The following is a 15,516-nucleotide window of genomic DNA, read 5'->3' on the forward strand; positions in this document are numbered from 1 at the left end:
TCTTTATTCCACCTCTTGCTCCCTACAACGGCTTTGGTCACAGTGACCTCTGTGAGGGAGGACAGGTCTGACACCTGAGCCTCTCTTCACAGCACCACACAGGCACAAAGCGCTCCTGGGCCCTCCCTCATAAGTCGGGCCTGGTGTTTGAGGTCCACCCACACCAGAGAGCTTGTCTCCTGCTGTCCTTCCCAGGCTGCCACCTCTGGTGTCAGGTTTGGCGTGAGGCACCTCAGACATCAGTAAGACTGGCCGTACATTCTTCATATCCCAGCTGGGGGTTGGGTCTGTTGGACTCCCCCGCGAGGGACCGTGTGGAGAACATCCTGAGGAGAAAAAGGTGATGGCTTCCCATAGCCACCACAGTTCTTTGGGAGTGTTGTCTGTGTGTGTTCACATTAACCACCTTCCCGTTCCCTCTTCCTCCATGCCTTGGCCACACAGGGCACACAAGTCTAGTGGTAGGAACTCAGGCTGTTGAAGACATGGTTAGGAGCTTATGCCCAAACATTCCTTGATGAGAGATGGCTCTCAAGTGGTGGCAGTGGGCATCTGAGATCTCAGTGGCACTGAGGTGGGAGCATGCCGCATGCTCTGGTCTGAGCACAAAAATGCTTGGTATGAACCAAGCTATGGAGCCTCCTGCCTTGCCTTGGAGGCACTGGGCAAAATGTACCTAAAAGGATGTTACAAGGAGGAGAGAGAAAAATTGTTTTCCAAAGCCTCTGAAAATAGGATAAGAAGCGAAGGGCTTAAATTGCAACAAGGAAGGTTTGGGTTGGGCATTGGGAAAAATTTCCAAACTGCCAGGGCGGCTGAGTACTGGCATAAATTGTCTAGCATATTTGTAGAATCTCCATTTCTGCAGACACAATTTGAACTGCTCTCATCCAGCAACATCCATAATCCAGCATGATTTTAGTTAGTCGGATGACCACTTCTCATGAGCGTGGCCAAATTCCTGCAGTCCCATAATTTGTTTACAGTCACCAGTCCTGGCTCTCAGTGTTCCCTGCTGTTATTTAGCTGTAATTTACCCCTAAATGTCTTCTAAGAACCCAGTAAGCAGTGGAACTGTTGCCAATGCTGCTGGACAATGTTGACCTCTCATGGTCCAGCAAATTGCTTATCCAGCATCGGTCAAGTCTGCTCGATTCAACCTGAATTTAAGAACAGGTTAGATAAATATCTGACTGGGATGATATAGATGCTGCTTGGTCCTGCCCTGAGAGCAGGGGGCTGGATTTGATGACCTTGTGAGGTCCCTTCCAGTTCTCGTGTTCTGTAATTCTATGGCAAGGTACATATAAGGAAACAGAAGGGATGCCCCTTACCATCAGTTTCTTTTCCTTTCTCATAACTGCACTCGGTTATGAGAAACAGGTACCAAAGCTGCAGAGTATAAGGCAAACTCATTGATGTCTCGCATCGCTTCAGACTTCTGCTGGAGCCTGGCAAGACAGGTTTGGCCCCAGTTTCTCTCATCAACAGCTCTTGCACTCTGGTGTGTGTTTGTCAGCAGATGTACAGTTCTCTTTGGGGGGACCAGGCAGCTGAAAATCACTTTGGTAGAAGTGAGTCAGTCCTGTCACTAGGAGCCCAATGAACCAGGTGTCCTGTGTGTCAGACCTTCCCTGGAGTTTGTTTTGATTAAAAAGGCTGGGAAAGGGAGGTTTTGTGGCCTACACTACCGAGCAGAGCCGATGATCCCTGGAGTCCCTTCTGGCCTTACAATCCATGACTTCAAGAACAGTTGTGTCAGTCCCTTGATTTTGGGCCTGGTCAGATCTCGAAACATATTACAGTGCCATCCCATTAAGGGCCACGTTCTCTTGGAAACTGGGCTCTCCAGCCACTCACTGGGTCGCAACAGACTATGGCTTGGGGGTGCGGGAATTCTCCGCCCAATGTAACAAGCATAAGACTGTGCCATGCTCCCCTCTACAATAGCTAAGGTGTCTGCTTCACTGAGATGGGGATATAGGCCAGACTTAAAGTGAGAATTAATTGATTTTTCCTTTACATTCATTTGGTCCCTCGTGCCCCTTACCCTGGCTTACTTATGTGGAAGGGAAAAGACAGTGGCTTTGATGATAGGCATATGTTCACACGTACCAGCTTTTCTTCTGCTTCACTCTTCTCTGACAGTGTTTTCTCATTCAGCCTCTGGTTACGTTGTTGGAACTTGCAGCCAGGCTGAGCTTCCTGGAGAGGTTCCTCCCCCTCTGGGTGAGTGGGCAGCCGCTCCATCCCGCTGCCACGGGTCCCACAATAGACCCCCAAGTCAATAGTTTGTTGATTCCCACCTTGTCTCGGGTGGGTGAGAGGCAACAGTTCAGAAGCCCGGCCTTGCTTCACATAGGGGCTGGGCCAATTAACTCCAGTCTCAGCCTAGCCCTAGGTCAGGGCAGCGCACACATGCTCTAAATGCACCCAGGCCCTAGCTCAGGACGGGGTGGCAAATACCATTCCCAAGAGAGCCCAGGCCCTGGTGCAGGGTGTGGCAGCAAACACACAGTTTCGAGAGGCACAGATGCTTCGCCTGCGCTGGCGGAGAGGGAGACGGCCACCCGGCAGGTGGATGGCAGCAGGGATGCAGGCCCACCCGCTCCACGGTGTCCTGGCCCAGAAGCCCTGGTCGCAACAGCACGGTCGGCTGCGAGGGTCAGCAGGGACTCCACACCGCAACATGCTGACCCAAGGCCCTTTAACAGTCCTCGTACCCCATGGGCTGCTCCCGGTCTCCACCTCGGCACATGCCTGGGTGTCCCATCAGTCTCTCAGGGCTCACAGGGTTTCAGGTCCAGCTAGCGGTCCAGGTGGCCCAATCCAGGCCTCAGCTGCTTGGAGGCCCCAGTATCCCAGCCAGTCCCCCTACCTCCCTGGCAGGGAGCTCTGTAGAGCCCTCTGGTTCCTCGGGAGGCTGAGCCCCGACTGAGTCCTCAGGCTGGGCTTTTATAGTCCTGGCCCCGCCTCTGACTTCCAGTCAGGTGACTGGGAGGGGCCAAGCTCAATATAAAATGGCTCCTGGAGGGGTTCCGCCCCCTCCGGGTAATGAGGCTGCCTTTCCACCCCACTACAGACTAGAGACCTCGTGGGGGCAGAAGTCAGGAGGCACAGAACGTGGTGAAAAGAGTGTGGGAAGCAAATTTCTAGGCTGTCTGTGTCTGTCGCAGAGGGCTTGTGAGTTAATGGGAAGAGTTACCACCTCCGGAGCTGGAGGGGTGAAATTCCATCATGGCTTTCACATATCTGCCATTTGATGGTAGCATGAGCAAGAAGTTCAGTTCATCGATTCCAAGGCAGAAGGGACCATTGTGATCACCTCCTCTGCTCTCTTAGGTAGCACAAGCCAGAGATGTGCGAAGAGTAACTCCCACGACAGCGCGTTTAAACACACACCCGCTCTTAGGTGGAAGTGGTCAGTGAAGGAGAATCCACAGTTGTTTCAAAAGTTAGTTCCTCTCACTGTTAAAAATTCGCATCTCATTCCCACAATGAGTTTGTCTCAATTCAGATTCCAGCCCCTGGATCATGTGGGATGTGTCTTTGCTAAATTGAAGAGCTTGCTGTTAAGTAGTTGTTCTTCATGTAGGTACAGACTATACCCAGGTCACCCCCTTACCTTCTCTTTCTGAGACTCAAGGAGCTCAATCTAGGTAATTTACTGCAGGGAGGGGTGTTTTCTAATCCTTTTATAATTCTCATGGATCGTCAACCCTTCTCCAATTTATCGACTTCCTCTTCCATTGCAGACACAAGAACTGGCCCCAGGGTTCCAGTAGCGGTCACACCAGTGCCAAACTCTCTCTGCTCCTACCCAGGACTCCCCACTTTAGTTGTTGTGTTGACTGATATCAGAGGCGTTTAGAATGGGAGATTCAGTTTCATGCACTCTGCTCCTGCCCGAACTGGCTGACTTATTGGTCACTTGCTCTGAGTGACAAAGAAAAAGCTCCTTGACCTTTCTCTGCCTTCCTGTCCAGAGCTACCCAACTCAGGGGATTTGATCTGGGAGAAGTATGGCAGGATTCCACGCAGAGAGGTCTACCGTTGACATGATCTTCTCTCTAAGGCAGTTGCAGGAGAAGTGCAGGGAGCAGAGGAAGCCACTCTACATAGCCTTCATCGACCTGACCAAGGCCTTTGCAGGGGTGGTCTGTTCAAACTGCTCCACAAGATAGGCTGTCCTCCACGGTTACTCAAGATGATCCAGTCGTTCCACGAAGACATGAGAGGAACCATCCAATATGACGGCACATTATCGGATGCTTTCAGAATCAGGAGCGGTGTCAAATAAGGTTGCGTGCTTGCTCTGACATTGTTCGGGATCTTCTTCGCACTCCTCCTGAAGCATGCCTTTGGACCTTCAACAGAGGGCATCTTGCTGCACACAAGATCTGATGGGAAACTGTTTAACCTTGCAAGGCTGAAAGCTAAGTCTAATGTGCGGGAAGTCCTCATCAGAGACATGCTGTTCGCAGACGATGCTGCTGTAGTGTCTCCCACAGAAGACCAGCTTCAAAAACAGCTGGATCAGTTCTCCAAAGCGTGCAAGGACTTTGAGCTTACCATCAGCCTAAAGAAGACAAACGTACTCGGTCAGGATGTTGCTGAATCCCCATCATCAGCATTGACTACTATATGTTAGAGGTCGTCCATGAGTTCGTTTATCTCGGGTCCACCATCACTGACACCCTGTCGTTGGACACTGAGGTAAATAGGAGGATCGGAAAAGCGGCCACAACTCTGTCCAGACTCAGCAAGAGAGTGTGGAATAACAACAAGCTGTACACTCACACCAAAACGCAAGTCTACAGAGCCTGCATCCTCAGCAACCTCCTTTATGGCAGTGAGACTTGGAGCCTCTATGCCCAGCAGGAAAAGAGGCTGAACGTCATCCACTTGCGCTGCCTCAGGCGCATCCTTGGAATATCGTGGAAGGACAGAGTGAGCAACCCCGCCGTCCTTGAGCAAGCTGGAATCCCAACCGTGCACACCCTCCTCAGGCAGCATCGGCTTCGCTGGCTTGGCCACGTCCACAGGATGAATGATGGAAGGATTCCAAAAGACATCCTGTATGGTGAGCTAGCCTCTGGCAAAAGACCTCCCAGACGCCCCCAGTTGCGCTACAAAGATGTCTACAAGAGAGACCTCAGGGAGGTAGACATCGAGCTGGACAACTGGGAAGAACTAGCAGACGACCGCGGCAGATGGAGGCAGGGGTTACACAAGGGCCTTCAGAAGGGCGAGATGAGGATCAGACAGGTAGCAGAGGAGAAGCGAGCGCACAGAAAGCACACTAAGGACTTGCCAAACACCCATCACATCTGCAAGAGATGCAGCAAGGACAGTCACTCTTGTGTGGGTCTTCATAGTCACAGTAGATGCTGTAAATGAAGCCCTGAATTGAAACTATAAAGGGCGCGATCCATAGTCTATGCAGACTGAAGGATGCCTACTATGGCAGGGAAGGGGTGTCAAGCAAAGGTACTGTTCTCAGTCCTTGAGGGGTACAGGCTGAGACCATGAAATTATTGGAGACAAGAAAGAAACATTGTGGGTCAGGGAAATTGGAAGGAGTCCCAGAGCTGCGATACCTGGCCTGGTGGAGTCAGAGCCCTCAAGGGATTCTCAGCTCAGTCCCTGGTCACCGGGCTCTCCAGGAATGCTGCCCTAGGGTGTTTGCACTTTGGGCCACTGTCTCTTTAGTAATAAATCACAAGCATGTTCTGAAAGCTGCTGCCTGTGAGATTCCCTGCCGTGAGGCGTGGGAGGAAGTGCCCGAGTTCCCATTCTGGAGATGGCATGATCTGCGGCATTCTTGTCTCGGTCTCTAACACTGCATAGTAACAACTGTCTGTAATGGCTATGGGATGGCTGTGAAACATAAACGTCTCTGCTTCGCACCCTTCTCTGCAAGATGGGGACGTTTCCTCCCAGGCCTGGGAAAGAAGGCAGCATGTTGATTAGATGCTGAAATGTCTGAAAAGGTGAATTATTGTAATTAGGGGTCCACTGGACTGAGCCCAGTTGCAGTAACTCAGTCCAGAGTGACTCCAAGACTGCAAAGTCTATTTGTGCCGCAGGTAGAGGAGGTTCAGCCCAGGGTCTTCCAAGGCGCCCTCCATGTGCAGGGAGCAGAGTCTGCCGCAGCCATTTGGCATTTTTCCTGTTTCCTTGCTTGACTCTCCACAGGCCGTTCCCTGTCTGCCCTGTGGCAAAGGGCACTGAGCTGATGGATCCCCACAGCTGAATGAGAATTAGAAGAACGTGATTCCGAAGGATGAGGACCTAATTCCACTTCTCTGGCCACTGTGAGGAGCGCTGCTCATGTGGGAATAGCGAAGAGGTTGTGCCAGATTTCTGGAACTGGCCACCAGTGCTTGGCAAGACTGCATCTGGAGAGCACCTGGAAGGCAGATTGTGTGGCTGGGTTTGTCCCCTGATAGTGGTTCCTACAAAAAGGACAGGTGGCTGTGTTCTCTGCTTAGGTGGCCACCCAGGAGAGATTCAGGGGCCGCCCAGCTGATTAGCAGGGCGCCCCCAGCCAGGTTTTGTGTTTCTACTGGTGTTGTACATCTGCACATGCCTGGGTGCACATTTATTCCACGCATGGATGGAAAAACTCAGAGGGAACGTTGCTGGGTGTGTACACAGATACCAACGTAGGTATAACGAACGGTGACAAAGCTCCCAAAAGAGCTTCAGCCACTCTCTAATTATTTGCGCTCCTGGCGATAATTAATGTGGGAGCAGAATATCCCCATATCTCCTTTCCTTTGCAGCACTTAATGCTGGGCATTGTCTGCGATGGACACAGGACTAGGTGGACCTCAGGTCTGACCCAGCTTGGCAGTTCCTGTGGGAACAATGCACAGGCTTGGTTTTTTCCCCAGACACGTCATTGCTCTGCTCTGTGAGAGAGAGAGAGAGAGAGAGAGCGAGCAGCTGAGCAGTGCGTTCAATGCATGACGAACACGGTGGGTCTGGAAAATTTGACTGGGCTGTCCAGCGTGGGCCGAGGGATGTCTCTGGGCAACAGCCAGGGGCTTTGCAAAGCCTCCGGAAGACGTTGCTCGCCCACAGGAGACGGAGCAGTCGGCGCTAGAGCTGGGACCTGGCAGCATAAGGCTCCGTTATGTCCGCTCTTGCCAGGCCAGGGCTGATGGGGTGTTTGCTGTCTGGCTTTCCCTCCCACTGTCCTCAGTGTGAGATGCTGTGTCCATGAAGGTCCCTGCGGATGCCCTGCTGTGGCACAGACCCAGGAGGCTGAGCTCAGAACCACCGCTGAGCGGCTGTGGCAGCCCCGGGGCTGCGGGCTTGGCTCTGGGACGGAGTCAGTCGCACCCTGTGAGCTCCACCTGCTGGACCAGCTCGTGCAGGGCAGCGAGTGGCTGCTACCCCTTCGTTTTGTGCTGCTGAAGCGCGGATGCTCTGGTCTCATGGCTGCGTGTCCTGCCATTGACCACATGGGCCTTCCCCGAGCCACCGGCATGGCGCAGCATGCTCACCACACCCCTGGAATCAGCCAGGCGAGCTGCTCGTTCAGGAAGGTGCACCTGTGCAAACAACCGCTCTAGGCCCACGCCTCCCACAGCTGCCCCCAGGCCAGTGTGGAGAGCCGTCCCCAGGGTGCAGGGCCCCCCCAGGCCTGCCCAGCCACTCGGCATCTCAGTCCCTGGCCTGGCCCCATGCACACCTGGCTCTGGGAGCGCTAGAGACAGCTGCCTAAACTGATCCCAGAATCAAACCTCCTCCCCATTCTCTGCCCTGCCCTAGGGAGGCAGCGTCTGGTGCAGATCCCTTGCTCACATAGGAGGGGGTGCCACTGGCCAGCCTGCAGCGTGGGCCTGCTAGCAGGGTACCTGGGAACAGCCCCGCCGATGCACGTGTGGTGGGTGGGTGGGTGATGTTCACGGTGTGCCCCGTGTGGCCTGGTTTTGCAGCACAAGACCCACATGTGGCTCTAGGCACAGGAGAATGTCAGGGTTGAAGCTGAAGATCAACCCTGTCCTGGTCTGGCAGGTGTGAACGTGCACCAGATGCTCTTTGCATCCCGCCCCTCCCCCCCGTTTCCCTGGACTGTCTGCTAGGCACAGGTGCGGTACCTAAATGGGAGAGAGCCCATCGTTTGGGGGAGGGGGGTGAGAAGGGCACAGAGCCTCTCTGGGACCCTGATATAAGATGGGGATCCTGGGGGCTCTGACCTGCCTGAACACCCCAGGCAAGCAGAGCTGGGGGGGCCGCATGCCACTGCAGAGGCTGGCGGAGGCCCCAGGGATGGCTCTGCCCAGTGTGGATCCTTGGGGCAGACTACTGCTCACCCCTCTCCTTTGGAAGTTCCTGAGAGCCAGAGCCCACCTGCCCTCTGTGTGCCAGAGCCAGGGCTGCTTTAAAGAGGACAAGGAGGCTTGAGGCGGTCCTCGCTGCACACATGTGCCACGCGTCGCGGCCTGACAGGGCAAGGCCGAGGGATGCTGCCTTCGGAAGAGCTGTCTTGCAGTTGGCCGGCCAGTGAACTCCTCCTGCCTCCAGACGTACGCAGCTTGTGGTCCCCTGTGCTGCGCGGACACGAGCACGCCCTCGGAGAAGAACCAAGGTGCTGATGATTCTAAAGGCCTGGCGCTCTCAGAGCTAGTGCGGCAGCAGGGGCTGCTGGAGGTGCCTCTCGCCAAGGGGTTCTACAATCCAAGCTCCTGACCATCTATGGAGGTCCTAGTCTGACTCCAAACACCTCCATCCTCCACGAGGTACCATAATGTCCAGACTAACTATGGGAGCACAAAACAATAGGTGCCTCCTGGGCCGGTCTCCCAGTGAGAGCTCAGAGTCCACAGCAGCAGCAGCTGGATCAGGGGGATCCCCTGCCCCGCTTTGTGACAGCCACTGATGTAGAGCTGTCTCTGTGAGTGCCCAAGCCTGGTCGGAGCTTCTCGAGGGAGGTGGGTTTCTGGGGTTCGGATATTCTCCAGGTAATGTCAGCAGAAGCGACCGGTTCGTACCATGGGGAGCTGCCACCCCATCAAGGTTTGCATCGGGGTGGACGCAGGCTTGCCCCAAAGAGCTTACGTTCCCATGTTTGGCTTCCCACCAGCCGTCTGTGTCGGGCTCTCACGTTTTCGTATGGTCCAGTAGATGGCACCCGAGCCCAGCAGATGTCTAGGTGCCGTTTAGAATTCTGTTGGGCAATGCTTCACCGGGTGCTGGACCGGGCACACAAGTGCTGGAGTTAGCAGTGCTGCGGGGAGCTGCTGCGTCCCCTGGCTCGACAGGATTTTCACCACGGATGGGGTTTGCAGTTTGGTTCCATGGCTCTCAGTGCCCCCCATATATAAATTGCCCCCCACCCCGCAGCAGACTGGAGCAGGCATGTCTGATGTTCAGCACTGATTGTGCTAGCCTTGCTCACGTGGACATCAGGATCAAGCAATCAGGACTTGGGCTACTCTCGTAAAATTCACCTAAGTCATTTCAAGCAGTGGTTGCTCAAGTTGCCGTCTTCCTACGCTGCATAAGGCCACCCGTGTATGTTAACAGGCCTGTAATGTTAGCATGGCTGGAGAACTGCAGAGGTGGGAAAGGCAGGACTCCTGCACGGAGGAGGTTACAAACTGGATAGTACACATGGCACACACAGACATCTAGAGCAGGACCTTTCAACTGCCTTTTTTCATTTACGGCCCTCTCAAAATATCAAACGGGAGGCAGGCCCCCTTGGAAATCTTAGCAGCGTCTGCTGAGCCCCTGGGGTCTGTGGCCACAGGTTGGAAACTGTTGTACTATGATAACAAAAACCTTTCGCAGGTCTCTAGGACAGTGGTGTCCAATGGGAATTCGAAGATCGCCACACTTATGGTTGTCACCACCTATTCACCACGTTATATGAACATGCCCTCCGCTCTAAATACACATGCTCCTGCTCCCCCAGAACCAGGCACCCCAGCCCCCCTAAAATAAATACCCTCCCCTGCCCCCTGCTCCTGCCATTCTAATTCAATGCCCGTGCCTGACCAGGTCTGCCCAAGGTGTATCCCCCACCAAGCAGTGGGGCGCGTGGGCGGAGTGGGCAGACGGCACTCCTTGCGTGCGGCTCTCAGGAAGAGCCACGTTTAAAGGCTCCAGGCACCACATGCAGCTGGAGAGCTGCGGGTTGGGCACCCCCACATTCGCCATACCAGTGTCCTAAGCACCACATATGGCAAGTGGTGAGCTGCACCCCCTGCTCTAAGGCATAGTCTGCCGTGCCTGAGGGGTCTGTGAGCCACAAGTTATAAGGCTCTAGGCTAGAGGAAGCTGGTGGGCTTAAAACAAATGCAAGTATCAGCGCACACACGATTGGCTCATGATATAAGGGGATGCGGATGGCTTTTACTTAGCAACGGTTTAGAAATGAACAGAGGAGCACAAGTAAATGCAGAGCACAGGCTGCTGCTGCAGGTAGCTGCGAAATCTTCTTCCTGTTGCAGAGCTCCCCCGCCCAGGACAGAGTCATAACCTCCTAGGGGCAGAAGAAAAGAGACTGAGAAGAGCAGATACTGAAACTGGCATTACACAGTCATGGAATTTAAACCACCAACTCACACAGAAGTGGGTCTGTCCCACGAACGCTCACCACCTAATACATTATTTTGCTAGTCTTTAAAGTGCTACTTGACTGCTTTTTGTTTTGATAGTTTGATTCCAGTATGTCATAGGCCATGAACACTGCCCAGCATCAAAGCCAAATGCATCCACCCGACCCAGTCCCTGTTCCTAGCGGTGTGTCGCCTCTCTGGGTTTCCTGCCCCAAAGAAGGGGCACTGCTACCAGGAGCGAATGCTGTAGTTCGGAGGTGCTGGTCTCTTGCTCCCCACCCGGGGTGGGAAGGGAAGGTGCAGGGTGCATTTCCTGGGGTAAGCTGGCCAGCTGCATTTAAGCTTCCATTTGAAACACGATGGTCCTGATCCTGGGAGCTTGCAGTCATAGGGGTCGGAGGCAGGGGAGCTGGAACAATTTGTACAGTGGAGGTGCTGAGAGCCATTGAACCAAGCCATGAACCCCGTATAGAATGCAAAACAGTTCAGGTGGGAGGAGGGGCACTGCAGCGCCCTGACTGTCCCTTGTTCCAGCACTTACGGAGCTGGGCGCTGCTCCCCTGCATCCCAGCAGGGGTTAATGTGAGCCCGCTCTTACCCCCAAGGCTATTTAAGCTATTAACCCTTTCGCCACTACACTCATCCCTCACTACAGGAGCACAACTGGTTCCCAACTTTCTGCTCGTATGCGAAAACGCACAAGAGGGACACTAAGTTACCATTAAAATACACGTTAAAGTCTCTGATTGGTTCCCAATTGAGGGAAGGAGTGGCAGCATGCGGCACTGCTTTAGAAAAGTGAGTGAACCTTGGGTAGGGTGGGGGGGTTGGAGAGGGTTAAAGGCTGGGGGACAGTCTGGGGCCATGAGCAGGAGGGAGGAGGGATTAAAACCTGGCGGTGGCTCCGGTGCAGGAGGTGGCGGCTCATTCCTCAGTCTGCAGCAGCGGTACCTGTGAGGGGGGTGGCAGGCCGGGGGGTTCGGGGACCAGGCCGGGGTGGGTGTTGGGAGTAGGCTGGGCTGGGGCTGCAGGTCTCCCCACCCTGCAGCCAGGGACCCTGTGGCTGGCTCATATGAGCGGGGGAAGTTCGCTTTTTTAGTGAATAAAGGTATGTACATATGCCCCTCGTTTTAGCGAGTACTCATAAGTGAAGTACTCATTAAACAAGGGATGAGTGTACTTGATAACCAAAGCCTTTAGTGGCCTTCGGGCTCCTGGGAGGGTTGGATGTAACAGAGGGCAGAGGTAAGCAGGTCCTGCCAGCCTCCAGCTGGGTGAGAGGGTTTTTATTTTGGATGGGAAAGGATTCAATAAAAAGGGCCAATGAATCCGAATTTAAACTATTTACCAAACAAGCTCTGATTCCACAGAGGTCCCAGCTCAAAAGCATGTGGAGGACAAAAAAAAGTTTTGAAATTACTGAGACATTTTGTTTTGATCCTTTGGCACCAAACCTTTCTGCTCGGCCAGGTTCAGAATGACGGTTTGTTGAGAAAATTAAGCAAATTAGTTTAACGAAGGAGTTCTTAAAAAAATCAAAATGAAACCATTTGACTGGCCTGAGCAGGACACAAACGAGGTTTTTTGGTTTGCAAATATTTTGAAGGGGTTTTTCCTCAGTTCTAGATGGGGAAATTTTTTTCACTCTCCACAACACCCAGGGCCCCTGAAAACTGTTTCCTGGCCAGTCCTAATTTGCCCACATTTCTGTTGCAGTCATTGTTCTCTCTCTCTCTTTGTCATTGCTTTGTACAGCCTAGTCTTAGGGACAGGACTCCCCCCACATCCCAGGGGAGATGCTGCCACACCGAACGCAGCTCTGCTTTCCTTTGCTCTCCTAGTTCTCCTCCATGGCTGCAGGTGAGCCCAGGGCTGGAGAAGGGAGAGGGGGGCTGGAAGACACCAATGGAAGGGGAGAAGGTGAGATTGGGGTGGGACACTCAGCACCAGGGCTGATGTTACTCAGCCGTCCCTGCCATGCCACCTCTTCCCCGCAAACCGCACACGAGGCTGTGGGGTTTGTAAGGCATGATGGTGGGTGTGGAGGGTACCTGCTCCCTGCTGGGTTTGTGGTGATGCCTCCCGCTGGATGGGAGCGTCTGGAGCCCGCTATGTTCACGTGGCTGGCAGCACTGAGAGCGACCCACTGCTCCCTGGATATCCAAGCTGCAGCTGTTCTATCAGCCAGGGGACCCCCGCAGATGGCTGCAGAGAAGACGTTCGAGATCAGCTGCCAGTTCCTCCAGGACAGGGCCCAGGCTGTCTAGGAAGGATGCTGCCCGGCTGAGTATCCCGGCATTCCCACTGGCTCCAGCCAAGGGCCCAGTCCTGCCATTGGATACAATACACACCCCCATGTGGCTCCACAGGCTCGGTGGGAGCGGAAGGTAGAAATGTGGTGACAAGCACCTAAGCCCGTGTCCCCAGGATGAAGCGCTAGAAGGTCGGGTGAGGGAGGGACGACCTCCTCTCTCCAGTGGCTAGCCAGTCAGTGGTGGCTCTCCGACGGAGCGGCATTGCATGGGGGGGAAGGGAGCCAGGCTAATGGAAATTGACCCCAGAGGAGCACTCCCTAATCAGAGGCCTCCTGGGGGCCCACAGCCCAGCCCCCTAGGGGACCACTGGGAAGAGTCCTCCTCACTTTGGCTACTGTCCACTACAAAGGAGAGAGCCACCTGGCTAGTGTTTAGCCCCTGAGACCAGCACGGACTGCTGGGACCCCAGTAGCCAGCCAGCCTTCTATCTCTACCTTGAGTGGGAGGAGGAGCCCACCCCAGCCAGCCCCGCACTGCTTAGGTGTTGGACTGTGAGCCTCGCACAGGCAGCAGCAGTGGCAGACTACAGCAGCAGCAGCTGGGAGGCCAGCCGGCAGATGAGGACTTGAAAACTGAGCTGTATCCTCCAGCCCTTCAGAGAGAGGAGCAGCCAGGTCAGAGCGGGCGTCCGCTGTCCCTAGCCACATTCCAGGCATTCCCAGGGACTTCTGAGGCAGGGTGAGAAAGCGCTCAGGAGGGGAAAGTGTGCGGGAAGAATCGGAGAACAAGCAGAGATCTTTACCTGCAAACTCACACCATGGTTTCTGGCTTTCAGTACAGCCTCGTTCTGCTCCTGTGCTGCACAGCATGCCAGGGATCCTCCACTGCCCAGGTAAGCTTCGGGCTGCATCGTGTAATTCCAGTATCTCCAACATGGAAGGTGGTTGTCTCCTGTCTCTTCCCCTCTATAACCCCCACCGTCTCTTGTGTCTGCTCGTGGCATTTGGGGAGTCTTCCCAGCCTCACCCGTGTGTAAAGTACAAAACAATGGGTGGGTGCATTATACAAGCAGTTCTGTGTAATGTAGGTCAGAGGACGTGCATGATCCTCACTGCAGAAGTTGCTGGTCAGCGCTAACCAACTTTCTTTCAGGGAGCTAACTAATCAATGACAGTTGTACATCTGCTGAAAATTGTGTTGCTAACGATTGCGGCATCGTTTGCTCAGAGCAGGACTTTATTGCTCTGCAGCTTGTGCTTTTCTGGGGCTCATGAAATTCCTTATAGACCCATTCGGAGAAAAACTTACTGGAAAACTACCCCTCGCAGGCTGTGACTTCTGACTCTGTCACTGACATTTTTCTCTTTCAAAGGCAAGGTAATAGTTAAGATTCATATTCATGAAAATGCAGGTGCTGCCGTCTTCATAACTTCACCCCACATTGTTCTCAAACCCATCTTCTTCACTGCGTGCTGCCAAAGGGATTGGGTGCTTTGGACCTGTACCTTAGTCAAAATGCTCTTTTAATGTAGCCTTTCTCACAGTAAAACGCTGGCTGTGCGTTCGGATCCTTGCACGGATCTCACAGAAGTGCTTGAATGCTGTGCTCCTATGATGATCCTGTGACTGTAATGCAGTTTATAATGATCAGGAGAGTCACAAAGGCTATGCACAAGCCTTTTGTCTTCATACAACAGTATTGTGAAGACTTAGGTCTTTCAGTTACATACTGAACATGATGCACATGCTTAATCACTGTGACAAGCTGGGCTGTCCTGTTAGGGACAAAAACTAGAACCTGTTTTCTGAGAGCAGGTCCTTAGTGCTCTTTATTATGGTTTGCATAAACTAGCTCCAGCATGTCTGGCTATTCAAGTTGAAAAGAGCCTTTTAACAAAGAACTATGTGCCAGGAATCAACTCACTTGTTTTTGGATTTCTGTATACAACAGCCAGCAGCTATCATTTTTATGAGAGTGTTGGACAACCAATGATGTCTATGTGGCTAGTCCAGCTATAAGGATTCCAGACAAAGAAAAGAAGATTGATGTTGCAAAGTTAAGCATTCCGAAGTTAGTTAATTGCCCTTGGTGCACACGCCTTAGGATGCTGTCTTGAAATACGTGTTACTTTTCCCACCTGATCCAGCCTTCCTCAGTGAAGAAGTAGACAGGTCTTTAGTGAGTGAGGCAGCTCAATCACTGGTTTATCCCCCTTGTTCACTGTGTGGCTTTGTCCCATATTTACTGACTACCAGCCTAAGCCTGCACTGGATAAGGCAATTGTTGTTTTCTCCTGAGCTTTCCTATGGTGCTCATCTGAGCCTTCACAGACACTAATGAAATTATAACACCCTGCAAGGTAGCTTAATATTTTTATTCCAGTTTTCCAGGTAAGAAGCTTGCAACCTGGAGGGATGAAAGGCAAAACTGTAAAATGCAGGTGCCTTAGTGACTAGGCATCCACCAGCAGGCACTTAGGGCTTGGTTTTCAGGGGTGCTGAGCATCAGCAGCTGCCCTTACCGGGAGTTATAAGTCCTCAACATGCCTAAAAATCAGCCCCTGGCTGTATCTACTTGAGCTCCCACAAATAAGGAACATGCAGTCCACCACCTATGAAGTCTGTCATTTAAATACCTCCTCCAGCTTCAGTAAAGAAGTTTGCCACAGAGCCAGGGATGCACA

The 15,516-nt window shown here is 53.1% G+C and overlaps 1 protein-coding gene and 1 long non-coding RNA gene across 2 annotated transcripts in view; one reads left to right on the forward strand and one right to left on the reverse strand.

Annotated features, from left to right (window-relative positions):
• Nucleotides 1-10,354: 10,354 nt before the first annotated feature.
• Nucleotides 10,355-13,843, reverse strand: LOC142010788 (uncharacterized). The gene is made up of 3 exons (XR_012644887.1): nt 13,635-13,843; nt 12,629-12,782; nt 10,355-10,501 (listed from the first exon to the last, which is right to left on the reverse strand). It is a non-coding gene; the product is annotated as an uncharacterized LOC142010788 (long non-coding RNA).
• The window catches only part of FBLN7 (fibulin 7), a 51,369-nt gene continuing 49,488 nt past the window's right edge, over nt 13,636-15,516 (forward strand). Inside the window, exon 1 of the mRNA XM_074989227.1 lies at nt 13,636-13,724. Within this exon, the coding sequence (XP_074845328.1) occupies nt 13,650-13,724 (75 nt within the window). The 5' untranslated portion in view covers nt 13,636-13,649. The remainder of the gene's footprint in view (nt 13,725-15,516) is intronic.

This window comes from Carettochelys insculpta, chromosome 3 (assembly GCF_033958435.1).
Source record: "Carettochelys insculpta isolate YL-2023 chromosome 3, ASM3395843v1, whole genome shotgun sequence".
NCBI classification, from domain to species: Eukaryota; Metazoa; Chordata; order Testudines; family Carettochelyidae; genus Carettochelys; species Carettochelys insculpta.